Source organism: Dipteris shenzhenensis, chromosome 13 (genome assembly GCF_047967505.1).
Source record: "Dipteris shenzhenensis isolate YYH24624 ecotype China chromosome 13, Dip_SZ_1.0, whole genome shotgun sequence".
Lineage (NCBI taxonomy): Eukaryota > Viridiplantae > Streptophyta > Polypodiopsida > Gleicheniales > Dipteridaceae > Dipteris > Dipteris shenzhenensis.
In genome coordinates, this window is record NC_141608.1 from 35724884 (window position 1) to 35741429 (window position 16546).

Genomic DNA, 16546 nt, shown 5'->3' on the forward strand with positions numbered 1-16546 from the left:
GTTCTTGATATCACTAGCAATACTCAGCAATCGAATGTGTATCAGCACGATGTCAAGAATGCATTTCTCAATGGTTATCTAGATGAGGAAACCTACATGCAACAACCAGCGGATTATGTTGAACCAGGAAAGGAGAATAAGGTTTGCCATCTCAAGAAGAGTCTCTACGGCTTAAAGCAAGCACCCAAAAGTTGGTACAGTAGGAAGAGATTACTATGGCACTTTTGTACGTAGATGATCTGATTATGACCAGAAGCAAGGATAGCTTCATCAAAAAGGGAGGACAAAGGAAAAGTAAGATCGAGGAGATAGTGACAATGACATTCTCTTCATGCCTAGTCTACCTACAGAGTTGCTTACCACTTCACATGATGCATATTCCCAGGATTGGATTTTGGATTCTGGTGCTTCATTCCATGCTACTCCCCATAGGGTGTGGTGAGAGAGAGAGAGAGAGAGAGAGAGAGAGAGAGAGAGAGAATATTATACTATGTAGAAGACCAAAAGGTCTATGAGACTGAAGAAACCAGAACCATTTGAGGACTGAGAGTCCATCAAAACAAAAGTGTCAGTTAAAGATCAAGAGTCCATCCTTGTGTTTTAAAGGACTTATGTATTATATCAGTTTATAAACTATTTGTCTCCACAACTATGTTATGTATAAGACCAAAAGGTCTATGAGAATAACCATTTAAGGACTAATGGTCCATCAAAACAAAAGTGTCAGTTAAGGATCAAGAGTCCATCCTAGAAGACTTATGTATTATATCAATTATATAAACTTTTTGTCTCCACATCTATGTTGGTGTCTTAGCCAATTTAAATCCTTCAATGAGAGTGATGCCTTTTTTATGTACCCCACACTTGCCATTCATCCAAACTTCCCCTACTTTCTAAAGTTCATCATCCTTCATTTTAAGTTGTTGAGCGGTAAGATCTTTTGCTATTCATATCTTGGTGCCTTTCAAGGCTTTGGTTTGGCAAAGGAAATGGCCTATCCTTTCATGTCTTGAATGTGACGATGGCATGATTTTGTTGTGTGAGTTGGAATGCCTCAACTATTGTAGTATCCCAAGTGAGCATGGGCATGGCGTCACTATATTATCAAGAAACTGGAAAATCCTATGCTCTGGCAAACCCCTAATCCAAACCTTAAGTGCAAATTTCTCCCTAGATTTCTCCTCCTTAAGCACTAAAGCCACATGTTGAGTTTTGATTTGACCTCATGCGAAATTCTATGTGAAGTGTATTTGAACTAGATTTCGTCGCCCACGTGCCAGGTGTAAGTCTCAAATTGCTAGGTCGCCTAGAAGCAACCCTGAACACAATGCCAAGTCACTTCAAATTTCAAGCATGTTTTGAGCAACCATGAACATAGTTTAAGCTACAAGAAATGAACTAAAGAAACATAGCAATGTGAAACAGAGAAACCCTTGAACATTGAAACAAACTATTGTTTGCAAGTGGCTTCAAGCTCAATGGCAACAACTATTGTTTGCAAGTGGCTTCAAGCTTTTAGTCTAAGACGAACAATTGTTTGCAAGCAGCTTCAAGCTCACTAGCTTTGGGTTGGTGATGGCAAGCGACTCAAGTTAGGGAGCTTCATGGCAAGGCTAACACCTTGGGTTGAGCAGAGAGAGAGAGATCATTTTTGAGGCATGCTACAACATCAAGATTGTAGTTGGTTTTGGAGCATGAAGGTGACACTTTACAATTTAGAATAGTGATTTCTTGTTTACCCTATTAGGTGTCTTAAGAGGTGCTCAATTTGGAAATTTTGGAGGCCATGCATGAGGCTTGTTAAATATATGAGGGACTCCACTAGGCTCCAAACTTTTCCTTTGCATCATTACACCGCCTTTTCATTTTCATCCCTCTAACTCCTAGTGTGTCTCTTTTGCTCCCATTTTCCACCCTTACTCTTCTTCCATTAATGAAGCTTTGGTCATGCTAAGAGTCTATAATTTGGTCAAATATTTTATTTTGCTTGTATTTGGTCAATGTGATTTGTTTTTTAAATTGACATTAGCATTAAGTATTGTGTTTCTTTACCCTAACTCCAACCTACTATAAGTTATTAATAAGCATTACATTTTGCCTTCTTTTGTATTACCCTAGTCTTCTTATCATTAAAGGCCATTGGCCATTTTAGAAAGTTGTTAATGGGCATTAAAGGTTTCCATTCTTTAGTACTACCTCAACTACTCTTCCTATCATCCCCAAATGGTTTTAGTGGCTTTGCCACCTTATTTAAACTTCAAGGAAAATGTACATATTAACATTACTTCTAAATACCATTTCTTTAAAATTTCATAACATTCGTAATTTAAATGATATGACCACGATTCAATCACTAAGATTTTTTTTCTATGCATTAAAAATTCATATGCCAAACATTATATTTCATAAATTTGCATGATAGGCAGACCTTTGTAAAACTAATTAACATAAGCTATCTAACCAAACTTGATGTTAACTAGCCATCTTACTTAACCTTACTTGTTAATTAAACCTAACCTAACCTACCGTTTACTAATGTTTCAACCTTACCTAATGTTAACTAGCATACCCTAACATTGAGTTGACTAACCCAATATAGTGTAATGCTACACAACATAACATTACCTATGATTTCATTATCTTCCCAATCTTCCACCTGACCACCACTCATCGACCACCACTCATCTACAATCAACCATTTGATCTACACAGTACAACCAACAAAGCCTTCAGGATGCTTTCCAAAGTTTCTAACCAAAGTACATTAAAAGCCATTGATGAATAAGAAGGATGAGTTGAGAGTGGAGGGAAAGGAATGATGAGCAAGTCGTCGAGAGGCAATGACGCTAGAGACAAACTGATTGAGCTAGGTAGCAATGAAAACGAGATACAAGCACACAAGGGCAAGGCGTAATTTTGGCTAACAACAATGGAGAAGAACATGGTGGAAACTAAGGCCAGAGCAACCAAAAGATATTGGTCAAGCAACCAAGCCACTACAAGGATTAATAGTGTTGCATGGACGCAAGCACTAGGAGAGCCAAATGAGAAGGATAAGGGAGGGGAAAGCATCAAGGGGAGGGGAGCAAAGTATTAAGCTTTGCAACATCTCATGTACAATTAAGACTTAAACTCTACGAGAAGCTTCATCACAATTGTGCAATGCAAATGAATATTAGATTGAAGAGACGATAAGAGAAAGGGGATGCAAGAGGAGGCTATGAGATGGTAACAAGTGCAAGACAAGTTAAGATAGGATTAATTTTCTGTTTAAGGGATTCTAGCTTACATTAATTTGATTATTCCTTTTGGATTTAAAAAAAACCTTTTATAAAAAGGCACAAAGACAATTTTTGTAAGATGATATTCATAAATGGAAGTTTGAAACATACAACTTAACTTTAAAAATTTTAATCAAAGTGGAAATTCATAAAAGATTTTCAATCCTCCACTAAAAACACTACAAAAAACTAAGGGTGTTTACACATATGCCCACTAGTAGGCATGCCCAAGGCTCACAAGATTGCCCGGCCTACATCCAAGGGGAGACCAAGAGTTGCTGCAGATAGAGTTCATCTAAGGCTAGGCCTTGCTATCTTCTAGGGCAACAAGGTGTTTGGATCTGGACGAAAAGTCCACTTCACTCGAGGTGGAGCACACAAGCTCGAGTCTAGAGATATCCACCTTGTGGTAAGATCACAAGACCACATGTATTGCATCTTGGGCACCCATAGTGCTAAGAAGTCATAAAAAGCATGCCATGTTGGACTTATGTAGAGGGACCAAAAAGCCTTTCTTCACATGCTATGAATTTCCGCCTTTTCGAGCACACATTAAAATTCCCTTCTCATGCCAACTAGCATACATTAAATTTCTATTCTCATGCCAACTACCACACCTAGCCATGTACATCGATGAACATGTAGGAAAAAAATGAAATTACAGCAAGCAAGCGCTTGCAAGGGGGGGGACATGTAGAAAAAAATAAGCATGTAAGTACAAATACTTCATAGAGGCTCATTCCTCGAAGATGGAACAAAAGAGGGTCTTCAAGTGAAATTTTTGCAACAGCGAGGATCTGAAAGGTATGTTATATACAAGCATATCAAGATTCATGCCTTTCATTGATCACTTAATAGGAAAAACCCCTTTGAAGTGATTAAAGAAGAGACTGAATTAACAACTCTGAATTGATTGAAGAGTAAAGGGTTCACCTTAAGCTTTGCCTAAGAGAAGGATTACATGGGATGATTTCTAGCTCACCAGATTTACATCGTATCATCTCTGGCTCACCAGGCAAATTATCAGATCTACTAAGAAGCCTTTCACTAGGAAGAAGCAACTCAATAGAATTGCACTGTCTCAGCCAAACTCTCTGCAAGAACACAGGCAGCTTGAAATAACTTCCATAAGGAGCAACTCGTAGATTTGCATTTTTCTCAGCATAACATTGCTGCAAAAACACAGGCAAGCTTTTGGAAGAATGACCCATTTCGCATTTAAACATTCTGCAAAAAACACAGGCAAGCTTTTGGATCTAGAGAAAGAATGACCCATTACTTATCAGATCATCTCCCGATAGCTCTGATGTACAGACAGCAGACATCCTTCTGCAACTTGGAGCCCAAACAAAAACTGTACACTATCTGCTCTCCACTTGGTACCTTTCCTCTGCTTGATCCTCCAGACAAATGTTTTTCGTCAGCGAGTTGTCTGATTCCTTACATTTTTTAGGACAGGAGTTGCTCATCAGCAGCTTGTCTGACTGCTTACATTTATCAGGAGAGGAGTCGCTTATACCCGCATTCTCTGGTGGCAAACATCTCTTCGAGAAGAATGTTGTGATTGGTTTTAATTGTATAGCAGGGCCTTTGGCCACGGCTTGTACAGCAGCGGTTTTGACCACAGTTTCAGGTGTGCTTGCAACTGTTATAAAAAGCGAAAATGTCAAGAGAAGAAATCCGGTGCATGTTCAGGCTGGAAGCAAAACAAAAAAAAATATGCTTGTTCATCGTTGCAACCTCAAACATTACCTTGCACGGACGGAAGCTTTATTCCGAGACGCTCCAGAATCTCTTTTTTCACCTTTTACAATAGCATTTCAACTTATAAGAGCTTCGATTCTAAGTCGTTCGCATTTTAAATAGCATGAACAGAATAAGAAATCAAGATTTGCGGCAAACATTCACCTGCCAACGGTTGTCCACGAATTCGCAAACTTCCCTTACTTTTGTCCTCAATTGAGACCGGGAAACTGCAGGAAACTTCACCGACAGAATGTCCACAGTTTTCTTCATTCCATGTGAATTGGAGAGCAAAACCTCTACCTGCAGAAACGCACATAAGCCATGAGACCAGCTCCCTTAATCACCTTTGAAAAGCAACATGTAGACAGTCTTGAAAGGTAACTTGCCATGTCAGGTAGTGCAGTATCGTCTAACACTTTCTTCAATTTTGGCCTCTTGCATTCTTTGATATGCCTGGCTGGTCCTTGCTGTTTCTCGGCCTCCTGATTTGGTACTTCTATGGAAACTTCGTGCGTCATGGCAAGTATTCTCAAAGCTTCGAGGCACAGGCGTTCTGTTTTACCAGCTGCAGAAGTCTTATTCTGGTCAAAATTGCATATTATATAAGGGCGATTACACCGAAGTGCTTGCTCCGTTAGATGCTCCAGAATTTTCCGCTGTCTTCCAAACAGCTGCAAAGTCTGCTTATTTTCCACTGATTCTGCGTCCCTGGATGCGCTTGTATCATGGGCTGAAAGCTCTGCATCGCTATCAGATTCCGCGTCGTCTACACAAGCACCCTGCAAAGGCAAAAACCAACATCTTAGCGAGCTTCCCCATCTATATTTCAATGTCGACAGGGCATTTAGCCGCCTTTCAAGAACAATTTACGCTAAACCTGTCCCTTCTTGAGTATCAGATAGGACGAGAAATATCAAGATCCCCGGGAGGAAGGGGATGTGATACTCAAGTTCTATTTTGTAAAAGGGACATCCGATCGGAGAAAATATTCTGTAAATTGGCACTCCAACATAAAAAAAGATGAAAGGGAAAAACCAACCAAGGGAATTTGAAAGCAAAGCCTGTATTTAAGCCTACATCCTACGTGATCCGCACTTCCTCTCATCCTAATTACAACACATATTTTCCAGAGTAAAATGGCATCCATAAAGGGCCTCAGGATTGAATGAATTCTAGGCTGAAAGCCGTTTGAAATTGTTCATGCAGAGCTGCTCCAAGTGTGATCTAATTGAGTGAAGCGTGTATAGCTACTGCTATTTCTATTGAATTCAACTAACCAGCATTGGCCTATACATCAATAAAGATCTACTAGCCAAGCTTGAAATGATCAATTCAAACTGAAATGGCTCAAATATTGAAATGATCCAAGATGACAGGCCAACAAGCTTCCACAGTTGATCTTCTGAAGGAAAAAGGGGAATTTAAGGGTTTTCTATATCAAAAAATTTAAGGACTTCAAAAGCTCTGCTCCAAAAGAAGCTACCAACCCTTCCAGCATGATGCAACGCTATGTTTAATGGCATAGATGACCCACCTCACTTTCTGACAAATAGCCATCAGGGACCACAAAACCATCTGCATTTTCATCATCATCTTCAACGTCAACTTTTTCATCCTCTTCATCTTTATCGCAGTCGGAAAGACTTTCACCTGGATCTTCCTGAAATGTGAAAAGTAGCAGATAAATCAGATTACAGGCACTTACTAAGATGTTTCAAAACATGACAAAGATGAACAAAATTTACCTCTTCCCATTCCTCATCACTGTCAACTTCATAATCTAAGTTTGCATCCAACTTCAAGGGATTACGACCTTTCACATGATCACTGCATTTCAAACATTGAAAAATCAAGACAAGATTCCTCAAACAAAAGAAAGGAATGATCTTTAAGTTAAAATCCATAGTGACACGAACAGAAACAGTAATGTACCTCTTTTGAGAGAAAGACCCATAGAATGCTGGTCTGTGACTTTTGTCAAACTGGAGCAACTTTCTTCTCTTGCTTTGAAAATGGAAGGCTTTTAGAGAATCAGTCCTGGAATCTTGACCTGAGAGATCAGTAAAAGCCATGCATTCAGGCTCCTCCCATTCAGATTCTGCCTTGTCTAATTTCCCTCCTCCATCTTCAAATTCTGTACGAGAACGCTTAGAACCCAAATTTGGAAAAACTCCGGTCTTCAGCTGAATATCAATAGCTCCTTCCACAAAAGGGTCTGCAGAGCCTCCTTGGAGGCGGAGTTCATTGAATACAGACATTTTGCGAAAACGACGTTGACCCCACTTCAAATTTTGGGCAGTTGCAGGTGTATGACGAAGTTTTCGCCATGCTGCTATGTGGAAACTGAAAAGAGCAAAACAGAAGTTTAGTTGATAAGAATAGAAGCTCTAGTCCTCTACCAGAAAGGACTAAGATGGCTAAAGCAGGCCACTGCACTTTGTACGTTGAAGAACCTTCGAGTGCAAGATTTCCAAAGCATTTCACAGCCAATCCACATTCCCCAGAGAACTAGTGAGCATAACAAAACAGTCCTAACCATCAGATTCTATATTACCGAACCTTTGAGCCTTTATTCTAGTTTTTGACAGCAGCTTTTCTAATAGCCATCTCTCCACAGCAAAGGTTAGATGTCCCAATTGTCTGGTGAATTACCTGATGAGATCCTTAATACTCTTATCACACTGATGAAGCATCTCCCGATCCATGTCATTTGTCACAATTGCAGAAGCAGGCTCACTTTGCAATGTTTGACACCCATCCTTTGCATCACCTTCTAAGCTTGGCCCAGAATCTGCATGATCTTTCTTGCTCTGAAGAAAGCGACCCATAATATTAGCCTGTTTCTGCAATGCAGCCTGTCTCTTCAAATCAGCTGCTTCCTTCTCCTTTCTTTTGAATTCCTTTTCAGCTTCTTCTTGTTGCCGTTTAAGCTCTTTCTCCTGTGAAGACATCCATTAATGAAAATTCAACCTCTCATTTGGTGATCTATAACCATCTTGTAATAAAATTGAGCTCATTAAACTTGATGAAAAAGTAACTCTACAAACTTCAGAAACTCTTTCTAGCTCAAGACAAACTCAAGGCCATGTCAGCTCCTGTGCCATTTCCTGTTAATTTGAGTTTAGGGTGGCAATCCATATGGGAACTTTGCTATGTAGATCTGTACCTGACGTACTGCCTCCCTTTGAGACCGTTTGTTGGCTTCCTTTTCTAATCTCTCCTTCTCTTTTTCCTGCAACAAGGAACATGATCAAAGTTACATAGGTTGAAAATGTTGAGAGACAATATTAACAAAGAATATGCCAAGACCTAACCTGTTGCAGTTTTTTCTTCTCCTCCTCTTTGTCTAATCGTCTTTGCTCTTTCTCTTTCTCGCGTTCAATCTGTCGTTGCTCCTTTAAAACCTCCTCGTTAATCATTGGTTGCTTCTTCATTCTGAAATTAAAGTGGTAATGCCTCATGTCAGAATCCAAACCATGAAGAAATGTCCCCATGCAACCTGTTAAAGCGGTTTGAAGAAGTGCAGAACAAGAGAACATACTCCTTGGTGGTCTTTTTCTGATGCCACTGGCTGACAGCAGCTCGAATCATAGCCTCATTATCAGTCTTCAACAATGATTCTTCAGCTTTCACCAGCATAATCGAGGAGTTTTCCTTATCGTCATTGCAAGTTAGAGCAGTTATCATTGCTGTATTCCACGGATAGATATGTTAAAACCTAAACGGTAATTCAATCAACACTCATCCTAATTCTTCCCTTGCACACCCTATCTATCATAAAATGCAGCAAATAGACCACCCCCTGCCAATAGACCACCCCCTGCCAAATAGACCACCCCCCAGAGAGACTTCAGCTAAAAGCACAACCTGTCTTAATCATATTTCAAAACAAAGAAGGCACCTTACAAATCATAATGCATTTACCTTTAGAGATTTAATGAAACAAAACAAAAGGAAAGGGACCACCAGATATGTACAATGTATTTTGCTTTCGATACCTCCCTACGAGCATTAAGGACGTTTCAATGTTTCTAACCCTGAGCTTTAACATCGTGAAGACAAAACTAAGTTAATCAATAAGCTGAATGAGCTAGTAACAGACTGGAACTCCATTCTCAAAGCGAGTGAAAGAAACCTGATAACGCAGCAAGTCGCTCAGATATTTTTCTCCTTTTGCGGCGCCTAGTAACAATCGACGTACGATGAGACTCTGGCAGAAGCTTCAGATCCCTAACCTACACATAACCAAAAACGACGAGCTTGTAAGAGGGCAGGACAGATCTCAGGTCCCAATTGACCACGGAATACATTACAGCCCCACTTGCTAAAGCTAAAAACAGAGTGAAGCGACGGTTGGGATTCAACTATTCGTAGAGTGAATAAACTTAAAGAACCCTCAAGCGATTGTCGAGCTCGCTTTTGCCAATTCCAGAATTCTGTACCCAATTCAAAAATGCAGCCTATTAGCCGAATATGCAGACTACCCAACTTGTGCATTTGGAAACCCACCTCCCAACACCAGAGACACCTATCGCAATCATCTTCCAACACGTCCGCGTCCGCCTTGGGCATTCCAAAGCTGATGCGTTCTCCGATAGACAGCACAGCGCTTTGCAAGGAAGCCAAAGTCACGTCGCCGCCCCCCTGGCCGTCATCTGACGCCCTAAGCTTATCGAGAATATTTGCAACGAGACTGGAGAACGGGAGGTTGCTCTCTTCAAGCAGAAGGGCGATCTTCGAGCGGCGCAATCCACCGCTAGCACCCTGAGCAACGGGGCTTTCCATCTCCAGCTCGATTTTCCCGTCTTCGTGGTAGTAACTAATCAAGGAGGCCACCTCGGACTGGAACTGCTGAGCGAGGGAGGATCGGGTCTGGGGGTCGAGGGGGGCAAGGGAGATGGAGCGCTTACGTTTGAGAACTTTCTTGGGGAGGGAAGGGTGAAGGGCGGGGGGAGGGGGTGGGGGAGGGGAAGGGGAGGGTTTAGGGGGGCGGCGACGGGGGCGGAGAGGGGGGGGAGGATGAGAAACATGGTGAAGGTCGGAGAAGGTTTGGGGAGCAAGGATGGTACTGAGCGAGGGGGGGGAGGGGGAAGCCATGGAGGGGGGGGGGGGGGGGGGGGAGCTGAAGTTCGCGAAGGAGGAGGAGATGTTATTGTTGGTGAGGGGAAAGCTAGAGGAAGGAGAAGCAGGCGGGCGAAGAAAACGAAGCCATGGATGTAGAGAGAGCGAGAGGTTCAGAAGATGGAAGAAAACGAAGAAGCTGAAGATGAAGATGAAGAAGAAGAAGAAGAAGAAGAAGATGATGATGAAGATGACGATGAAGAAGACGATTGAAGAAAACGCACAAGACCTTTGAAGTTTCGTTTTCTTCTTCTTCTTCTTCTCCTTTTTCAAATTTTGAAATCCCCCTTTTTTTCCCTTCCTTTTTTTCAAACAATTCCAACAACAAAAAAACACCCCCCCCCCCCCCCCTTCCCGCCACGTTTTCTCTCTCTAGCCCCCTTCCCCTTCGCCTTTCTTTGCGGCCTCCTTGCTCATCCATGCATGGCCCACCACACATTTCGGAAGTTTTGCCATTTGGGAAAGAGACGCCGTATGTAACATCATGAGTCTCTGCAGTGCAGACAGCACGTACCTCACCAGATGCGCAGCTAGGGGCACGAGTCTGCCGACCCCCACCCCGGGCCGGCAGTCCCCTATCCCTAGCCACACCTGGCTAGGTACGTGGGCCTCCTCTGTGGAAACTCATGATGTTGTCGTAATGTGACAAACTTGCTGTGATGGCTATGATAGCAATGCTGGCAAGATCAGTTTTTCACCTGCCCTCCAGGTAGCCTGAACTACCCCCAGTGAGTTTTGGCAAAGCAAACATTTCCCTTTAGTTTTATAAGAACATGCGTTCTTTTGTTTTGCAGTAGGAATGCATGCCATGTATTTCACTGTCCACGTGGCTTTAGTTGGTTGGCTTGCTGCCTTTGAATTGGCTTTTGCTGCTGTGCATGGCTTTGCATGTTCTTGCATTGATGTCCTTAGTGGAGGAAATGCGAGCTGCATAGGTCTTCATTATCACAGGGATGAACGTGTGAAGGTGAATTTCTCAAATATTGGCACTGGCTTTGTGTGCTGGATGACATATTTTCGCCAGTCATAACCTCCGAAGAGAATCATCTTTTCACCAATCATAGCCTGACGGACCATTCTCTCGAGACGCTTTTGGTTATGGAGGAAACCGAGGCAGATCCCTTGGGCTGGTAGTCTGCATCGGCCAATAATCACAACCTCGCAAAACCACAAACCCTTCTCACACAATTGAATTCGTGCCTCTAGCTTTCTAGCTGCCACCAACTTGAGTTGCGGCGATGCTTGTATTGCAACCTGTTTTTCCAAGGTTTCCACCTCTGACCAAAACAATATAGCTATACTAGAAGCACCTTTCAACCGAAACAGAGCAACTCTTTTTTCTTCGTTCTCAGCTTTTGCTATCCTTGAGGCTTCTTCCTTTCTTGCAAGGCTGAGTTTGACACTCGCAAGCATTACCTCCATGAGCTCTACATGTTTTACTGAAGGTGTTTGAGCTTTAATGCCCACGTAGGAGACTCCATAATGCAAGCAGCTTAATCTTCACAAACTCCACATGATAATGTCTTTATAACTCTGCAGATCTGTTCACCGTATTTTGTTTTGGTTCACTTTAATAGCATATGGAGTTTAATTGCCATTACCTACAACACCCAGCTGATGGGGAGGATTGTCAGTTGTACTCAACATTGTTTTTGTCTTGTCTAGTTGTCGTCTAGTTGAAGACGATATGCATCTTGAATGATGAATATTTGTTTCTGAACATGCATGTAGGCGACTGCTTACTGGTATTCGTTCTCTCTCCATTCTCTGGTTGAGGCTGTATAAACACTATGTTCCCAGTAAGGACGTATTCGATTTTGTCTTTCTTCTTTGTTGAGTACGTTTGGAATACCTGCTATGGAGGTCTCAGTTGAGTATATGGACACAGATAGTGGTGCCTTCGTTAAAAAGTGTTCCCACTCTCGAATTTTCTTGTCTTCTCTTCGATCGTCCTTCTTTCTTTGATGACAACTTCGAGCTTCACTAATCGAATTGTATTTTGCAGGTCTTGCCAAGGTATGCCCTGAGATTATGGATTCACGTGCCACTCCAATTGCTAGTAAGATTGTTGTTGTGGAACGAACGAACAATAGTACATGCAAGTTCCATCTCGTGTTCGTCTTCTGTAGGACTTTGTGTAAGAGACGAGTTGAGCATATTATTGTCATTTGCTCCATATCCTATTCGTCTTCAGTAGGACTTTGTGTAAGAGATGAATTTAGCATATTATTGTCGAGTAGCCATTTCCACACGTGTCTTTAGCAAATCCTAGATTTTGCATCGCTACTTCTCTGCTCTGTTCATTCAAAACTTGCATTACAAATATTGTTTGCTCTACTTCCAACAATTTCTCTCTACCATGAAAGTTTGTGGTCGGCCGTTGTCATTGCACTCTGTAAATGTTCGCATGTCGACTAGGTTCTTTCGAGACCTATGACAAGCCTACGGGCATGCACCTTTTCTTGATCTACCACTAACTCGATATTTTGCACACCAATCCAGCCAACTCCCAATTGTTGATTATCTCAGGAAACTCCAAAATCTCATTGGCTGAGAATAGTTGGCTGAACATAGGTGTTCTACCAATGTGAAAGTGAAGAGAGCAAGTTGTGACTAGTTTTTTGACTAACCTGCATGACGGCTTCCTATATGGAACAACCAAGATGAGGAACTACTAGAACGATTTGTTCAACAAAATCCAGAACTATCAAGAAAAGATGTAGCATATTTATTTCATAGAAACTGTGTGCAAAAGAATTCTACAATTCAAGCTACTCTTAACAAAATATAAAAAATGAGAAGGTTTGTGCTTCCACCTACTTGTACTACGAGCAAACAAAAAACACCAATACCAACAACAACAATTGCTGTGGAAACTCATCAACGCAAACGAAAGCAAAATCAGATGTCCCACCAACAACAATATGCAAATAAAGTTTTAGGTACTCCAAGTTTTCCATGTGTTGCTGTGGCTCATTGAATTCTACTCAAAACTACAAAAATTAAAATAAAAAATGGGTATATTTCTCCAAACTAATGGTATAAATATATCCAATTGTCACTTATCAAGTAATTTCCTTTGTTCCATATGCTATAGAGGCATCAACAATAACAAAGTAGCATTGCTATCTTCAAAGAACATGGAAATGGTTCCTAAAACAATATACTTTTTGCCGAAAAAACAGTGCTAATTATATTACTTCGAGAACAAGATACAAAAGGTCAGCTTGTAGCTGACGGGCTGCGTTCACAAATCGGACACAGCCCTAAAAGGTAACGAATAAATCATACTCTCACGGAGGGATAAGACGAGTGGGAATGAACAGCCATCGGGGTGGTGAGTAGTGCCACCGAAGGCCCTGCGAAGTCTGCTCGAAGAAGAGGCCCTGTGTGTCCCAAGCCCGAAGGAAGCATCTCCGCTTCTCCTGACCGGCCCGTGAATCTCCCTGAATCTGGTCCCACTAGCCTCTGAGGGTATGAATAATCTCGCTCCAAATCTCCGTCATGATCTGGGCAGTCGATAAGGAGGTGCCACCGAGGATCTGCGCGCAGCGCGAGGTCCAGATGTGCCACCCTGCAATGCTGCTAATAATCTCCCAGACTGGCTGTCTCTCTCGAACTCCTGTATCAGCCTCTGCTAGGTGCTGCGGGATACCCTCGAGCGGCCCCCACGTCCCCTGTGTGATAAGGAAAGTGGGGTCCTGCTGGCATGCCTCGAATAAGTGATGAAGACCAGGTGCGGTGCTGCACCAACAGAACGCGCCCCAAGTGATCAATCCTAGCTCTGGTAGAATCCCGAAAGTCCACCTCCACACTTCCTGGGCGCGAGTGCAGCTCCACAGGCAGTGTTTTGGTGACTCCTCATCCTCATGGCAAATCTGGCAGCATCCGTCCTGGCCTATCTGCCGCAACCAGCTCCCCACTGGAAGACCTTTGTGGGCAAGAAGCCACAGGAAGTATGAGATCTTCCACGGCCGCCAGCTCTCCCACAAGGCCTTCCCCAGAATGCCTGCAAAAAGAACCTGGAAATACCCTGTGCATACCAGCTGGGCCGCTGGGTGGGGGGGTGGCTCTGCATCCTCCCAAGAACTCGCCTGCCCCTGTCCTGTCACAATCTCTGGCCACCACCACTCTCCTGGGTCCCAATCAAGCTCTGATAAGGCCCACCCCTCCCAGAGCCAGAGACGCCAAAGCTGCATCTGGTCCTGCTCGATGCTAGGATCGGTACGCCAGACCTTCCCCAAAAGGCCTACGACCCGAACCCTCTGCCATGGGAGTAGGGGGTCGATGAGCACATCCTCTCTCCTGAGTCGTCCATCCCCAAAAACCGCGAAGAAGGAGATAGAGTCATCCATACGTCCTGCGATCACCAGTGGGATGCCACGGGGGGTGAACTGTCCCAGCCAGCGGGCGTCACCAGACATGAGGGCCTGAGGCTCAGGTGGAACCAACCAATCAGCTGGGATCGCGCCGTCGATCTCCGTGCGTCTCGCCTGGGCTCCACGTGCACCTCCAACTGCGTCTGCAAGATCAGCCGTCTCCAGATGTCTGTACGTATCCCTCCAAACTCGAAGGGACCGGGCTGGCCCCCTCATCCAGCCATCCCACCTGATATGTGATCTCTCCCCCAACTGAAGGCCCTCGGCATCTCTGACCTGACCATTCCAGATAAGCGGCTGGCGATCGATCTCCTCCTGACAGCTAGGAGGGGATTGAATGAGACTGAGGCAGCCTCCAAACCATGAGGAGGCTACGAACGAGTTGGGAACGGGGCTGAGTGAGCGGGGCGGAAGTGAAGATCCACCTGAGGGACGGTAGCCACTCTCCACCTCGACGCGGGACACAAGAACCGGCTCCCTGCTGAAATAACATCTTCCACGTCTGCCCCCCCGGGGTCAAACCGCGGATGACAAGCTTGCCTAACAAGGCCTGACTCTGAAGCTCTGGATCGATGACCCCCAGGCCACCCTCAGCCTGCGGAAGAATGACTGTCTGCCAAGCAACCCTGGCTCTGGTATCTCTGAGACCATCCTCCCCAGACCAAAGGAAGTTCTGAACCAGCCTCCTGAGCTGTGCCACGCTGGATCTCGAGAAACACCAGCAGGAAGCCACATACCAAGCCGTGGCTAGGAGGACCTGATTAACTACCAGGGCACGACCTGCAAGGGAAAGCTTAGCAGTGCTCCAGAAAGCCAGCTTCCGTCGGATGGAGTCTAGCACCGGGAGAAACTGCTGAGCTGGCGTGATGTCTAGGCCAACCTGAAAACCAAGGTATCTAGCTGTCTGTCCCCGTGGAATCCATCTGAAACCCAAAAACCTCCCCCACTGAGAACACACCCCGGGGTCTGTGAGAAAACCAACTGATTTGTTCCAATTGATTTTCGCACCAGCGGCCGAGCAGAAGACCTCCAGGGCCATCCGCACCCTCTCTAGCATCCTCTCATCGTCCTGGACATACAGGGCTGTATCATCTGCGTACTCCGAGTCCAAAAGCTCCGTGTCCTCCCGGAGTGGAAGGCGAACACCCCTGATCCCTGTAGACCTCGCCCGAAGGTAGTAAGTCATAGCCTCGGCGAAGAAGAGAAACAGGTAAGGAGCAAGGGGGCAGCCCTAACGCACTGATCTCTCCAAGCTAAAGCGCTCACCCATCCTGCCTCCAATGATGACCCTGTTAGAAGCTGTCCTGTACAAAGCTGAGATACCCTGAATCCAACCTGCTGGGAAACCTAGCCGCTCCAGAGTCCCCTCCAAAAAGGACCAGTCCACTCGATCGTAGGCCTTCTCAAAGTCGAGAAGTAGAATGGCAAGGTGTGGTCCGCTGTGCTGAGCCCACTCCGCCGCCTCTGAGAAGGTGAAGACATTATCCAGGATACTGCGATCCTGGACAAAGCCTGTCTGAGTGTCATGGATGAGGTCTGGGAGTAGAGGCCGAACTCTGGCGCTGATCATCTTGGCGAGGATTTTGTAGGCAGTGGTAAGGAGAGTGATCGGGCGCCACTGACGGATCTCTTGTCTATCTCCTCCCTTCGGGATGAGGCAAATCAGTCCCGAGGAAAGGCTCTCTGGCATCTGACCGCTGCTGAAAATCCTCTGCAGAGCTGCAAGGAGGGGCTGATGGATCTGGTCCCAGAAGGAGGTGAAGAAAGCCCGGGATAGCCCATCCTCACCTGGGCATTTCTGTCCGTCGATGGCCATCAAGGCCTCCAACATCTCGTCCATGGTGAACGGTGCCAACAACGTCGCCTGCATGCTAGGCTGGACCAGGGATGGAATGTGCCTCCACACCTCCTCACGGTCACGTCGAGTACGAGGGGGGCAAGCGGCTCCTGCTGGAAGAGGGTCCTGTAGAAGTCAGTGGCCAACCCCAAGACCTCCCCCGGATCCGTAACGATGTGACC

The 16546-nt window shown here is 44.5% G+C and overlaps 1 protein-coding gene across 1 annotated transcript; it reads right to left on the reverse strand.

The window, feature by feature from the left end:
- Window positions 1–4087: 4087 nt before the first annotated feature.
- FAS1 (chromatin assembly factor-1 (FASCIATA1) (FAS1)) lies at window positions 4088–9956 on the reverse strand (the record flags this gene model as incomplete). Its single annotated transcript, XM_087383457.1, has 13 exons — window positions 4088–4926; window positions 5034–5085; window positions 5190–5327; window positions 5414–5806; window positions 6562–6687; window positions 6773–6854; window positions 6960–7370; window positions 7680–7966; window positions 8194–8259; window positions 8342–8462; window positions 8569–8716; window positions 9163–9262; window positions 9537–9956. Coding segments are annotated over 13 exons (2628 nt in total), but the record flags the coding sequence as incomplete, so codon positions are not given.
- Between the last annotated feature and the right edge of the window lie 6590 nt (window positions 9957–16546).